The following is a 15297-nucleotide window of genomic DNA, read 5'->3' as shown; positions in this document are numbered from 1 at the left end:
TTATTTCAAGATCTTTGTCCCGCTGGGAGTGGAAAGCGGTTGCTGTTCTGGAGGCTGTTTGGGTCTTTCAGCCCCTTGCTACACCTGAAAACCATCCATTTATGTAGTATCCCAAAACCCGAAAATTCAAGTCTTCAGGAAAAGTAATCTAAGTGGACAAAACATCAGCAGACCCTACAGAGCCCCCGGTCGTTCCCGGCACAGCCGTAACACAGGGGTCTTAAGGAATCCACTGGTGAGGGCTCCAGTCCTAACACAGCGACTGCATCTAGTAGGGTACACATTCGTACCTTTGCACCTCACTGGCATTCCTGCTACCGACCTGACTTCTCCTGTCACTGCAGAATCAGGACACAAGACACAGGCACTCGCACCCTGACTTAGGGCAAGCCAACGCCCGCCGACGCTTCTGAGTCGCGGGCAGCTCGACAGGAGACAATCCGCAGCCTGACCGGAAAAGCCAACGGATTCTCCGCCTCCTTCCCAGGCGCCAAATGGCGCAAAAAACCTCTCCGGGGTACTTAGGACATTCTCCTCACGGCAGGGGCAGGAGAGCAACAGGAAAAGAGATAAGCAGAAAGCAGCGACGAAGGAAAACAGCGTTCCTAATCACCCCCACACTCGGACGGCTCAGATAACCACTCGCCTCCTGACGAGGGTGTGACTACATCGCACCCAACGGCCCGCTATCTCGGAGTCTCGCGGCATCTCGCTGTTCTCAGATGCACTGATATTGAGACATATCGCGGGAGTTCCGTGGGCAGCGCCGAAGGGTCAGGTGACCTCACGGCTCCGCCCCCGTTTTCCTTGCCCGAGGTCCCGCTTCACGCATGCGTGGGCGGCGCCGGCTGCGGCGAGTTGCTCGCGGCTGGAGGGATGGTGCTGAACCGTGTGCGGGCGGTTTTCTTCGATTTGGACAACACGCTCATCGACACTGCCGGGGCGAGTAGAAAAGGCATGTTGGAGGTAACGTCCCAACTTTCCCGGTCCTTCTTTGGGCAGGGTCAGCGCGCCCAACCCATATCGCGCGCTTTCCTGTCCTCTTGGTGTCCTCCCACCCCTTCCCACTGCCGAGTCCATCGACACCGCGTCTGGGGCTGGGCCATCCCGGAGGCACTGGCTTCTCGTCCTTTAAGACCCACCGCATTCGGGAAGGAGTGGGAAAGAAGGACGAGTGGGCAGGGGGAACTGGTTGGGGAGGCTGCTTTCCCTCGCGCCCGGCGGCTTGGGTTACCTGCCTGGCTACGCCCAGATCTGGGAAGCTAGGTTCTGGAAGTTGTTTCCAGCTGTGGGACCCGGAAAGACGTTAAAACTGCCACGGTGGCGGAGTTGCCCACAAACATAGACGGTCATCTGGCTTTTTGCCAGGACAGGTTCCGACCTGCTAGGCGAGCGTGGCGCCAGGCTCTCCGCGGTTGTCCTCTCCACACTGCGTGATCTTAGGCAGATCTTTGAGGAGACCCAGGAAATTACACAGCTGTCAGTGGCGAGCCTGGACTTAATTGACTCCAGAAAATGTCTCCGCAGAAATTCACCTCCAGTCTCCCTGCTGTGGGTGTGACCCTTAGATTTCTGAGGTTACATTCACAGTCCGTGCTTGCACAGAGCAGTCCTTTCATGAGGCATTATTTGGCAGCATCCTCTCCTTTCCGTACCCACAGATGCTGAATCAGACTTCTTGAAGCCCCACATCCACTGCTGATTTCTTCTACCTGCAGGTCTAAGAAGAAAAACAAAGATTATCAGATGTGAAAACCCACTTTCAAAAGCTAATCCTTCCAACCCTGAGAGTCCCAATCTCCTCATGCTTCATTAGTTAGGTATTGACTCTCTGGATTTTTTTTTTTTTTTCTTTTTAAGCCCCAAAGGTGGGGCTAGACTGGGCGACCTCAAGACCATGAGATCAAGACCGGACCCCAGAGTCTTGGCTTACCTGACCGGGCTGCATAGGTGCCCCAGGTTTTGACTCCCTCATCTTCATCCTCTTTCTTGGTGCATTCCATTCCTGCGTATTCAGGTTTGTCCCATACTTCAAAAAAATAAAAAAAGAAGCCTCTCTTGAACCCTTCTTCCTTCACTAGATGATATCTGTCTCCCTTGAGGGCTTTGGGGTTTTTTTTTTTGTTGTTAATTTAAATTGAAGTTAGTTAGCATGTAGTGTATTATTGGTTTCAGGAAATCATTAGTTGTATGTAATACCCACAGCTCATTACATCAGGTGCCCTCCTTCATGCCCATCACCCATTACACCATCCCCCACCCGCCTTCCCTCCAGCCACCTCAGGATTGTTCCTAGAGTTAAGAGGCTCTTACGGTTGCCTCCCTCTCCGTTTTTATCTTATTTTTCCTTCCCTTCCCCTATGTTCATCTGTTTTGTTTCTTAAATTCCATGCATGAGTGAAGTCATGTGATATTTGTCTTTCTCACTTATTTCACTTAGCATAATACCCTCTAGTTCCATCCATGTTGTTGCAAATGTCAAGATTTCATTCTTTTTGGAGATATATATATATATATATATACACACACACACATACATACATACATACCAGGTCTTTATCCATTTATCCGTCGATGGACATCTGGGCTCTTTCCATAGTTTGCCTTTTATGGACATTGCTGCTATAAACATTGGGGTGCAGGTGCCCCTTCCAATCATTATGTTTGTATCCTTTGGATAAATACCTAGGTACAATTGCTGGGTCATAGAGTAGTTCCATTTTCAACTTTTTGAGGAACCTCTATACTGTTTTCCAAGGAGGCTATACCAGCTTGCACTCCTACCAACAGTGTAAGAGGGTTCCTCTTTCTCTGCATCATCACCAAGATCTGTCCTTTCCTGACTTGTTCATTTTAATCATTCTGACTGGTGTGAACTGGTACTTCATTGTGGTTTTGATTTGTATCTCCCTGATCTCGAGTGATGTTGAGCATTTTTTCATGCATCTGTTGGCCTTTTTTTTTTTTTTTTTTTGGGAGAAAAGTCTGTTCATGTCTTCTGCCCATTTCTTGGCTGAATTATTTGGTTTTTGGGTGTTGTGTTTGATAAGTTCTTTATAGATTTTGGATAGTAGCCCCTTATCTGATATTTATTTGCAAATATTTTTTCCCATTCTGTTGGTTGTCTTTTGGTTTTGTTGACTGTTTACTTTGCTCTGCAAAAACTTTTTATCTTGGGGTGCCTGGGTGGCTCAGTTGGTTAAACATCTGCCTTCAGTCATGGTCAGGTCATGATCCCAGGGTCCTGGGATCAAGCCCTGCGTTGGGCTCCCTGCCCAGCAGAGAGCCTCCTTCTCCTTCTCCCTCTGCTGCTCCCCCTGCTTGTGCTCTGTGTCTCTCTGTTAAATAAATAAAATAAAATAAAATAAAAAAATGTTTTTCCTTGTCTGAGGAAAGCATCAGCATCCTAGAGACCAATTGGAAAGCAGGAGCTTTGAGTCAGTGCACTAAATTTTACCTCTAGATTTCCAGCCTACCTGCAGGTCCTGGGCCTGAGTCACAGCCTCCAGCCCAGCTGTCTCTGCTGCAGAGTGGCTGCCCCCACAGCCCACATCCTTCTATCACGCCCATTTCTCCTGCCTAAAGGGGTTTTGTGCAATTCAGTAGTTTTTCCATAAACTGACCTTGTATTAGTAGAGCCTTTAGGAGATTCTCGTTAGACACCAAAGCTCTGAACAGTTTTTTTCCCTCAATTCTAACCCAAAGATTTATGTACCTTAATAATTTAATCAAATTTGTGGATGGCTTCTCCGCATTTCCTATTCAGTATTCTTAGTCCTAGGTTAGCTTTACATCTCAGAAATAGTGATGTACATCAGTCCAATAAAATATGAAATAACCATGCTAAAAAAACAAACAAAAAAACTTATCTTGATGAAGTCCCAATAGTTTATTTTTGCTTTTGTATCCCTTGCATCTGTGGATGTGTCTAGCAAGATGTCAAAGAGACTGAGGTCAAAGAGGTTGCTGCCTGTGTTCTCTAGTCTTTTGATGGATTCATGTCACACATTTAGGTCTTTAGTCTATTTTGAATTTATTTTTGTGTGTGGTGTAAGAAAGTGGTCCAGTTTCATTCTGCATGTGGCTGTCCAATTTTCCCAACACCATTTGTTGAAGAGACTGTCTTTTTTCCATTGGATATTCTTCCCTGCTTTGTGGAAGATTAATTGACCATAGAGTTGAGGATCTGTTTCTGGATCCTCTGTTGTGTTCCATTTATCTGTGTGTCTGATTTTGTGTTGACAGCAATGTTTTTTGAAAGAAATCTGTATACATTATTTCCATGTCTCCACTTTTATTTATTCCTTAATCCCTTGACATATAGCTTCTCTCTGTGCTACTTAATGAAATGGGCTTGCCAGGTCATTACACACTTCCCAAATTGCCAAAATCAATGGACATTTTAAGTATGTATTAATGGCTTTGCTGAGGCATTCCATACTATTGACTGTCCCTTCCATTTGCATACCCTTGACCTTGACCTCATGGGCACCACCCTGTACTGTATTGCCTCCAGTTTCTTCAGCTGCCTTGTGTGTTCTTGGCAGGCCAAACCCAATATGTTGCAATTAAATCCTTGGTTTAGGCCAAATCATGCTAAAGCCTAGAGTTCATGTGTTAAAATCAGGCATTTGAGTTTGAATCGCAGCTCTCCAATACCTAGCTGAAAATGCCTGAACAAGTTCCCTAATCACTCTAAATCTTAAATCCTTATTTAAAAATGTGAATGGTGATATTAGTCCTCAGTGTCCTTATCAGGTTTAATTGAATGCATGGTAAGTCTGTAGTATCCAAGTATACACTTGTTAAATTGTACCATCTACCGTGTCTACCCAGTCTGTCCCCTCCTGCATATCCACCCCCACTGCCCTTATCTTGCTTAAAGGTGGACTTGGCTGTCACCTAGCTATTGCTGTGGTGGTGTCTCCAAGCTTACTGTGTCCAGTTTATCCTCCACATTCCTGCCACAGTGAAATTTCTGAAAAAAAGTCAGATTGTATTTCTCCCTAGTGTGTATACCAAACTCCCTTATACCAACACTGTATTTTGTTCAAGATATCTTATAATGTACTTATCAAAGGAAATTACAATTAGTTTTTGCAACGCAGATGCCTGCAACTTAATAGCTTCTTAAGAGAAAACAAACTGTCTTGGTCATATTCATTTGATACATGGTAAATATTTAATGAATAATGAATGGATGGGTGGATAAAATTCCAGATCTACAGACTTGGTTCTGTTGTCACCTCCTTTACAAACATCCTATTAAACAAACAGAATTGAGTTGTGTGCTTTTGACTATACAAGGAGTGCTTTTTTTTTTTATTTTTTAAAGATTTTATTTATTTGACAGAGAGATCACAAGTAGACAAGAGAGGCAGGCGAGGGGGCGGGGGGAAGCAGTCTCCCTGCTGAGCAGAGAGCCTGATGTGGGGCTCAATCCCAGGACCCTGAGATCCTGACCTGAGCTGAAGGCAGAGGCTTAGCCCACTGAGCCACCCAGGTACTCCTATACAAGGAGTGCTTTATCACATTAGAATACAGCAATATCTGAGGAACCTGGGTGGCCCAATCAGTTAAGCATCTGCCTTCAGCTCAGGTCATGATCTTGGGGTCCTAGGGCTGAGCCTTGCATCAGCCGCCCTGCTTCAGCGAGGAGCCTGCTTCTCCCTCTGCACCTCCACCTGCTCATGTTCTCTCTCTTTCTCTCTCAAATAACCTATTAAAATCTAAAAGAAAAAAAAGAATACAACACTATCCATAACTGTTAGCCAATTCAAAAGTAACATACCAAAGGGAGGAAAGATCTAGTCATTGCCTTGTGTTTGGGGAGAAGGAGCCATATACTACTCTATATATCTGTTTCATTTTTTTTTCATCTTCTGGAAAAGTTATTTCTGTCTACCCTCTTCAGGCCTTTCTTTCAGAGTCACTACCTAAGAGGAAGCTGTCCACAGAAATTTGGGGTTTCTCAGTGAACAGAGCAGAAAAGATATCTGTATTTGTGAGTTTACTTTCTAGTGTTGGTTGACCATGAACATAATACATCAAATGTATATTTATTTATAAGTATGTTTGGAAAAGTAGAGAGGAGAATGAATTGCAGTTTTAAATAGGTTGGTCAGGAAGTCACATAGAGTAAATGATGTTTGAAGAAAGACTTGGACTAAAAATAACACAAGAGCTGCTCGAATTGTTAGGCTGTATGTAGGCAGTCATATTCTGTGAGAATGTATTTTTTTTAAGCTTTTATTTTTCATTTATTTTAGAGAGAGAGAGTGCAAGTGCTGGAAGGGGCAGAAGGAGAGAGAGAATCACAGACAGACTCCACACTGAGCATGGAGCCTGACATGAGGCTCTGTCGCAGGACCCCAAGATCACAACCTGAGCTGAAATCAAGAGTCAAGACGCCCACCAACTGAGCCATCCAGGTGCCCCCATGAGCATGTATTTTTAACTCAGTTTTATTTGGAATTCAGCTACTTCATATCATATCATAGTGTTATAATATTACATAGTTCCCACACTAGCCCTGAAAGAGTATTTAAATCACAATTAGCTAAAAACTAGTACTGATGATAGTAACTTTAATTCTGGGTCCAGACAGCAGGTTAGAAGAATACAGTTTCCTTTCTGTCCTGGGGCCCTTTTTTTTAGGCCCTTAGGTACCTCATGGGCTTAATTGTGCTCAGAATCCTTTTCAAGCCTGCTTTACCCCTTGCACAAAATATCATCAGACCACCAAGTTAGAGATCATTTTCCCCCACCCCCAATTCTGTGAAAGTTCCTGTTTTCTCAGTACAGGGGTTAGGATTGTTTATACTAGTAATAATATGAACTAATTTAAGTTAGGTGTTTTTTGTTTTTACTGAAGTATAGTTGATACGCAATGTTACATTAGTTTCAGGTGTACAACAGTGATTCAGTAGGTGTTATTTCTGTTTTAATAATATGTAAATGGCTGATAAGCTTTTTCCCCAAATATGTTAATATTAAAATGCTACTTGGGGGCCCCTGAGTGGCCCAGTCGTTAAGCGTCTGCCTTCAGCTCAGATCATGATCCCAGGGTCCTGGAACCGAGTCCCACATTGGGCTCCCTGCTCAGCTGGGAGCCTGCTTGTCCTTCTCCCTCTACTGTTCCCCCTGCTTGTGTGCTTGCTTTCTCTCTGTCAAATAAATAAAATCTTTCTTTAAAATGCTGCTTGTGATCCCAAATGAATCTGTAATTAGTTGCTGTGTGAAAAAATGAGAAAGTTAATTCAGAGGATATAATGAGAAGGAATTTCAAAACTTGAAAGTGGTATGCTATACCTTTACAAGACTCTCCCTTTAAGGTGAGCTGATTCTGTTTTTTTCAGAGCCGTAAGAACATGCGAAATGAATTGCCAGATGCAGTAACAGAAAATTGGACATTTATTGAGAGCTCTTTGCTTGCTAACTATGAGCCAGCTCCTATTTAAGCTTAAGCACTGTGGATTTCTAGAGGCCTGTGTTCTTCTGTTGTGTAGCAATAGGTTTGCTAAAACTTTAGGGTGACCTTCCATCATAGCTCAAGAGTAATTCAACTGACATTGTTAGAAAAGATGATGACATTAGCACAGAGGCTGTAAAAGCTCAGTTTGTTAATTTAACTTTGCCTCCCCCTAAAATTCTTATGAATGACATCTTTTTCTTGAAGTAATAAGACTTTTCTTAACTATTGCATTTTTTTGAAGAGCACAAATAGCCTGAACAATATTTACTTTTGATGTGATTATTATACTTTGAAGGAAGAAAAATGTGTCTGTTAATTTCTTTCCCCTTTTCAGTAGGTGAATTGAGCATCTGGTGTGAGTAGCATACTGCTTGTTCCCTGTATAGTTTAGGGCAACACTTTTTAACTTATTTGACCTCTTTGCTCCAACAGCAGACAGTTTTTAGTCTCAACTGTGTACATTACACTCATCATCCAAAGATCCAAATTTGTCTTGGTATCGTCAACTTTCCCCAGATGTCCCTAAGGTAGGGACTTAAAATGCAGGTAGTCCATTTGGGAGGTGGTCCTTGCAAGTGCTGTAAAAGAGTGGTGGGATCATACAAGGCAGAGAGGTAGTCTAATAAATGAGTAGGTTACTAGTGTGAACAGTTGGGGAACTCTGGGAGAGCATGCTTCAGTTGTCCCTCCCAGGGGAAAAGAAAGCTGGGATATTAATCTACCAATTTCTGCCACTCATTAGTTGAGGCCTGCTTCCAGGGTAAAACTTCATCCCCAGCCTGTGTGCGTGGGTGCTCCTGTGGTCAAATAAAACCCTTAGTTACTTACAGTATGAAGCCCAATTGGCATTACAGTATTACTTATGGTATAAAGCCATTAACATGTATGGGAACAGTATGTGCCAAGGGGACTTGGGTAGCATCTATAGAAGGCTTGGATTGAAGGCCTTTTACTAACCAGTTGCAAACAGACTCTCCAGCCTGATCTTTTAGGATCCCCCCTCACATGCCTTCCATTTCAGTCTGAAATCGGCTTCTCACCTTTCTCAAAATTCCAAGCTCTGTATCTTTGTTCTTGCTATTCCTTCTGTCTAGAATGATTTCATTCTCTTCCCATGCCCACCTTACAGACTTGGTAACACCTTAGTTTAAATGTTACTTTGGCTATGAAGTCATATCCAATAACCCTGTGGAATGACTTGTTCTTACATTTTATTTCCACTGTCCTGAATGACTTGTTCTTACGTTTTATTTCCACTATTGTTTACATGACTGTTACAGCACTCAACCCAGCATTTATAGTGGTTGCATACCTGTTTATTTACCCCAGCAGATAATGTCATGAGGGCAACGGACCCAGTCTCCACTGCCTAAGCACATGTGCTTTGGAAGTAGGCAAGTGTGGATTTAAATCCCAGTTTAGGCAAATTATTTAACAGTTCTGAATTTCCTTATCTCAAAAAGGGAAGTCCCTTGCAGAGTTGTAGAGAAGTTAGAAATAATATATGTGAGCATTAGGCACTATGCTTGCCACATTAGGGTCTCAGTAAATATTAAGAGAGGCCAAATGGAAAAGAAGATAATAAAAGCCAAGATAAAAAGTTGGGGAACACGAGAGGGAGCATGTAATTCTGATGACAGAGTCAGAACCAGTGTGACAGAGGGTGACTCAGAGCTCTTTGAAGGTTTTTATTTGGAAAACTAGGTTTGGAAGAAGAACTGCATCATTAAATTGCTGAAATCACAGCAGGTTCTTCATTTTATTAGAATTGAATACATGTTTTTAAAAGTGCCCTATTAGGTCCCATTTTATATGGTGGTCAGTTTAGGCCTTCAAAATGTAAAATGGATGTAGGGAAAGGATTGGATGAACCAATGTTATTTCTGGGAAGAGTCTATATAATGGTTGTGGTGAAATTAAAATGTTTTACTAAATTTAAACCTAAGTTTTATTTCTGTTTCTTCATAACCAGGATGGGAGGTGGCAGACTGCCAAATAAAGGGTTTTTATGACCTATAGCTGAAGATACTTAGAATAGAAATCGGTCAAAAAATATGAATGAGTTGTGCAGAGAGATTGGGAGATCTTCCCTCTGATATTCTTTGAAAATGAGACCAATTCCCACCAGAAATGGTGTAATAGTAGAGCTGCCTTAAGGCAGGCACGTGGAGTTGGAGTTTCTACCCAGGGATTATAGGTACCTGGTTTCTCAGGGTATGACTGTAAAAGACCTGAAATGTGTTAATGGAGTTGTTTTTCTTTATTTAGGTGATAAAGCTCTTACAATCAAAATACCATTACAAAGAAGAGGCTGAAACCATTTGTGACAAGGTTCAAGTTAAACTCAGCAAGGAATGTTTTCATCCTTCCAGTACATGCATTACTGACCTAAGGACTTTACACTGGGAAGAAGCAATCCAGGAAACGAAGGGTGGTGCGGCCAATAGGAAATTGGCTGAAGAATGTTATTTCCTGTGGAAATCTACACGTTTACAGCATATGATACTAGCAGAAGATGTCAAAGCCATGCTTACTGAACTTCGGAAGGAGGTCCGCCTACTTTTATTAACAAATGGAGACCGACAGACCCAGAGGGAGAAGATCGAGGCTTGTGCCTGCCAGTCCTATTTTGACGCTATCGTTGTAGGTGGAGAGCAGAAAGAAGAGAAACCAGCGCCTTCCATATTTTATTACTGCTGTGATCTCCTCGGAGTACAGCCTGGGGACTGTGTGATGGTTGGTGACACACTTGAAACCGATATACAAGGAGGCCTTAATGCAGGGCTGAAAGCAACAGTCTGGATAAATAAAAATGGAATAATGCCACTGAAGTCATCCCCCATGCCACATTATATAGTTTCTTCTGTGCTGGAGTTACCTGCTCTCTTACAAAGTATAGATTGTACAGTCAGTATGTCAGCTTAAAGCACATAAAAGGGCATGATTATGTATTTTAGGGTCAAATTACAGGTTTTGAACAAAGAAAAGTTAAGGCATTCCATTTAAGACCCATTTCTAAGAATATTTTTACTTATGACTTAATAACCAACCACTGACTGGTATTTATATCTGGAAGTCCAGAGTATATTAGTTAATACAAGTTAACTTTTAATAGTGTAATCCAGAAAACTTGAGTAAATATATTATTTGTTAATCTGTGCTTGAGGTTTTTAAAAAATTATTTCATTAATCTTCTGGCATCTTGGATCCATGAAGATACTAGGCAAGATAGCTTGTATTTGTATGCACAAATACAGGTTTTTATGTTGTCTTAAAAATAGATATTTTTTTAAAATAGATAATCTAAAACATATAATAGAGATTTATCAGAATTAGATCTGATTAATAAGAAATAAGTGCTAAGTCACATGCCAATCAAGGCATTCCGTAATGAAATTATTTTGCATATTTTCTTTTTTAAAATATATATACCATATTTTTACCTACTTTGAATATATACATTCTTTTATGAATCCAGTTTTTCTTCATGACCTTTTTTGGGGGGCAGTGGGTAATTTTCCTATGGTGTATACATGACAAAGAGATTTCTCCACTAAAAAAGCTGTTAAAGTCAGCATGTGGTGCTCCTTTCCATGACATTTTCACATAGTGAAAATGCACATAGTGAAAAGTGCACAAGAGTGCACTTGTAGGTTCTTACTAGTCTTTCCCTCTTACAGAAGTATTTTTATGATCTTTTCCCATATATACATTATGGTTTAGGGGACTAGACTCTCTGGCTGGGCATAAGTACAAGCCACATGGCACCAAAAGTCATTTTCCTTCTGTGGATACCTCAGAGGTGCAACCTAACCATGTAGCGCTCCCATAAATTCTGTCTTAACTGAATAGTTTCACCCATACAATGAAAGCTAATAAAAAATTATGTTTTGCTATGACATAATTTCAGGGTGCCATTCTAATATATTTTAAATGGCTCTTGGTGTTAACCATCTGCCTTATGTCCCCTGTTTTTCAAATTTTAGGGAGGATATCCTCTCACAATTTCTATATCCAACTCAGTGTTCACTTTGAGCTTATTAATTAATGACTAAGTCATCTTGCAACTAGAAAACTTTTTCTAGGCCATGAAGCTAGACAGTGTCGTGTCTTCACCAACTTGGAATAAAATGGTTAAATAAGGAAAAAAGAAAATATGATTTGGGTTGGTTTTTGGCAGGTTTTTTTTTTTTTAACTTTTGTATAAGAAGCTACCAATGTAAAATATTAGACTGTTAGAATATGTATAGCTATGACTCCTTTAAATATCCTATGATTATGATACTTAGATTCTGGAGTATGCCTTAACTTATTTCTTTAACTCCTGCCTATTGCCAAGAACGGGATTCTCTGCTTTTGTGCAAGTGTCCTATTGTATTTACTTTTCACTCTTAATTTTTAAAATTGTGACTGTACCCTTGACAGTCCCAGGGTGTTGTTGCTATGAAGCTAAACATTTGTAAACAGGGTCTGTTTGTGTATAGATCCAGGCATGGTGCTCATGTGACCTTGATTATATTTTAGCTATTTAAAAATTATTACATTGGAAGATCTAGGCAGAAAAGTAATTACATGTGTGGTTTCTCTCATAGATTGGTGTGTGATGCTGAGGGTTTGTCCTTTTAGCTATCCCACAGGGTGGATGTAGGCAGTGTCACATTCACTCTCCTAACTGGAGAAGGTTTATTGCTTCTAGATCATAGTGACAAATCTCTGCAAGATAGTTCCTAGAATGTCAAATGAGCAGTTCTTCAGCCAAAGTTGGAAGGGGGGTGTAAATTGTTTCCTTCTCCTCCTGGTTTACATTCAGTACATGCAGTAATGCAATATTGCATTCCATTTGCACCCTTCTTTGGAGAAAAACTTAGTGGTTTTCTGCCTTCCAAGCGGAATGTTACAGAAGAGAGTAAGAAGTCTTGAAATAGACCTATGATTTTATTAATAAAGTTTTTAGAATATAATATTTCTCAAGATTAAAAAAATGATGTAATAAGAGTGTCTTATGATCTTAATTTTTTTCAGCTTTCCATAGTGGTGTGCTCTACAAATCCCTAAATTCTCAATTGTCCAGGGGCTCTCCCAAGCACCAGCTATAGAGGAAGGCCTAGAGTAGACACATAGGAACATTGCACCTGGAATACTAACACAAAGGTGAATGTGTTCTTATTCCATATACACATGTAAGCCATTGGTGCACAAACATGTTAGCTCTGATAGTGACCAGGACCCAGTGGATGTTCAGTAAGTATTATAGGAAAGGGTTTTTATAGTTACAAAGGTACTTGGTTTAGCACTTTCAGGCTTCTTTGTAACCTACAATAAGAAACAGTTTCCATCACCACAGGTGAAACACAGATATTAATAGTGAATACTGGGGGCACCTCAGTGGCTCAGTCAGTTAAGTGTTTGCCTTTGGCTCAGGTCATGATCCCAGGGTCCTGGGATGGAGTCCTACATTGGGCTCCCTGCTTAGTGGGGAGTCTGCTTTTGCCACTGCCCCTCCCCCTACTCGTGCGTGAGTGCACTCTCTCTTTCTCAAATAAATCTACTTATAGTGAAAATATTAGTTACTATATATTAAATACAGTTTTATATACTTAAAACTGAGACCAGTTTTTTAAAACTGCTTGCCATACATGATCAGTTTTTTCACTCCATATTTTTAAATTAGGGAATATATTCGCCTTTGGACAATTACCGTTTGTGGTACACAAGTCAAAAGAATGAAAAGATGAACTGCAAAGTCTCATCTCTTTCCCAGAGGTCCACCACTCATATAGTCCACTGCTGTGAGCAACTTCCTGTGTATCTGCTTATATAGGTACATATGACTATACAGAATTTCTCTAATTTAGGCAGGTTTTTTATTTCCGCTTTTCAGTTTTAGGGAAAAAAAAAATGCTCTTTCTAAGATAGTGATTGAAAAAGAAAGTCCTGGGGCGCCTGGGTGGCTCAGTGGGTTAAAGCCTCTGCTTTCGGCTCAGGTCATGATCTCAGGGTCCTGGGATCGAGCCCCGCGTCGGGCTCTCTGCTCAGCAGGGAGCCTGCTTCCTCCTCTCTCTCTGCCTGCCTCTCTGCCTACTTGTGATCTCTGTCTGTCAAATAAATAAATAAAATCTTTAAAAAAAAAAAAAAAGAAAAAGAAAGTCCTAAAACTTCTGTTTAAGTCTTTAATGTTTGGAACGTCTACAGTCTACCATCCACTGTCACTCTTACTAACATCATCAATAGAAGTGATGGTTCCATTGTCACTCACTTTGAGGGGGAAGGTCAGCACAGCTATGGAGCCCTTGCTCTGCTCCACTCATGAGTTTCCTTCAACTTGCTGCATATTGCCATCCTTGTGACTCCCTTTGCCTCTTATATTGGATCTCCTGGTTTTGTCCTGCATGTTTCCATGTTTCATTTGTTCCCTCTTTTTGATGACATGCCTCCTTGAATAGGTTTTTTAAATGTGTGAGAGGTCCAATGTTTAAGATCATAAATGTCTGAAAATGCCTTTACTCTTCTCCCATAATTGATAGTTAACAGCATGCATTTGGATATCATTTTCATTTGGAATTTCAAAAGCATTGCTCTGTGGTCTTCTAGTAGGCATACTTATGTGACCAGTTTTTTTGTTTGTTTTTATGGACCTCCTTTACGGACCTTCTGCTTTGTTTAATCTTTTCTTTCCTTTTTTCCTGTCTGTTATTTTGTTCCACTTCGGGGAGGCTTCTTCAACTACATCTTGTAGTCCTATTGGTTTTTTCCCCAGCTACTCGTATTTTTTTAATTTCCAGGAACTTTGTTTTGTTTTCTAAATGTTCCTTTTTAGTAACATTGTTTTTGTTTTCAGCGGAATATTGTCTCTTAGAAAATTGTTAAGTTTTTAAAGAATCCACAGAATCCACTATTTCTTCCAAGTTGCTCTAATCCATTTATTTGAATCTATTTGTTCACATTAAAGGCTTTCCTCACATTCCCAGAAGTTCTTGGTATTCATGAATAAGAGAGGAGAGATGAAGATGCTGACTGGAATCTGTCAAGTGGGGGGCTTCTCAACTTGGAGGCTCCTTTACTGTAGGGTATCTGGGTAGGCTGTTCATTGGAGAAGCCCCGAGATCATGGTTTTAAGCTCTTTGCTTTTGGTTGGTCTGATTTCCTAGAGCATTTCTCAGTCCCCTAACTGAAGCGTAGAGGTCTGATGTCAGCACCTAGGAACTGAGTGGGAAAGAGGTGGGGAAGGAGGTATTTCTATGGTCACTTAATATCTGTTTCTGGTTGTAATTGAGCCCAATTACATGTGATATCCCCCAGTTTAGACATCCTCTGTTTTACTCTCCAGAGTAGCATCCCAACTTCTGTCGAGTTAGGACTTCATGGTGGGGTGGGGGCAGGGATTGTATTTTGAACACCTTTCACCCGTCCTCCCTTAATTCAACTCCCCATCATCCTTTTCCTTCAGGCCTGAGGTATCTGGTAGTGTTGGTGCCTAAATTTTTGGAGGAATCTACTATGTACCTCTTGGTTTCTCAGCTCTTCCCACTGTTGGTTCTGACTCAGCTTTCCTTGGTCTACTAAATTATTTGCCACTTGTCCACGTGTTTCCAGCTTTCAAAAATTTGTTGATGCCTGTTTTTCAAGGGGGTACGGGGTATGTATGTTCAGATTCCTTTACTATGGTTTAGTTGAGTTTGGGGTAGAAACAATATTAGATGTGTATTTCCTTGTATAGTGGTACAGAAGATGTTTTCTATTTCATGTTTAATGTAGGTCAAGACCACAAAACCAGTCCTGTGCCCCATAGTCACTACCCACAGCTTAAGAAATGCTGTCCATTT

General features: G+C 41.2%; 1 protein-coding gene across 1 annotated transcript; it reads left to right on the top strand.

Moving 5' to 3' along the window:
- The first annotated feature begins 840 nt into the window (after positions 1–840).
- On the top strand, positions 841–12462 carry NANP (N-acetylneuraminic acid phosphatase). Its single transcript, XM_080814203.1, has 2 exons — positions 841–966; positions 9743–12462. The coding sequence occupies exons 1-2, from the start codon at positions 877–879 to the stop codon at positions 10397–10399; spliced, it is 747 nt and encodes a 248-aa protein (XP_080670329.1). The 5' UTR covers positions 841–876; the 3' UTR covers positions 10400–12462.
- The last annotated feature ends 2835 nt before the right edge of the window (positions 12463–15297 follow it).

This window comes from Martes martes (assembly GCF_963455335.1).
Source record: "Martes martes genome assembly, chromosome: 9".
NCBI lineage: Eukaryota > Metazoa > Chordata > Mammalia > Carnivora > Mustelidae > Martes > Martes martes.
Note: the sequence above shows the minus strand (reverse complement) of the source record. Positions and strands in the feature narration are given on the sequence as shown.

Excerpts from the sequence above, each read along its gene's own strand:
- NANP (XM_080814203.1), top strand. The coding sequence starts at position 877 with ATGGTGCTGAACCGTGTGCGGGCGGTTTTCTTCGATTTGGACAACACG. Across the intron at positions 967-9,742 it reads GTAGAAAAGGCATGTTGGAG|GTGATAAAGCTCTTACAATC; the intron begins GTAACGTCCCAA and ends TTCTTTATTTAG.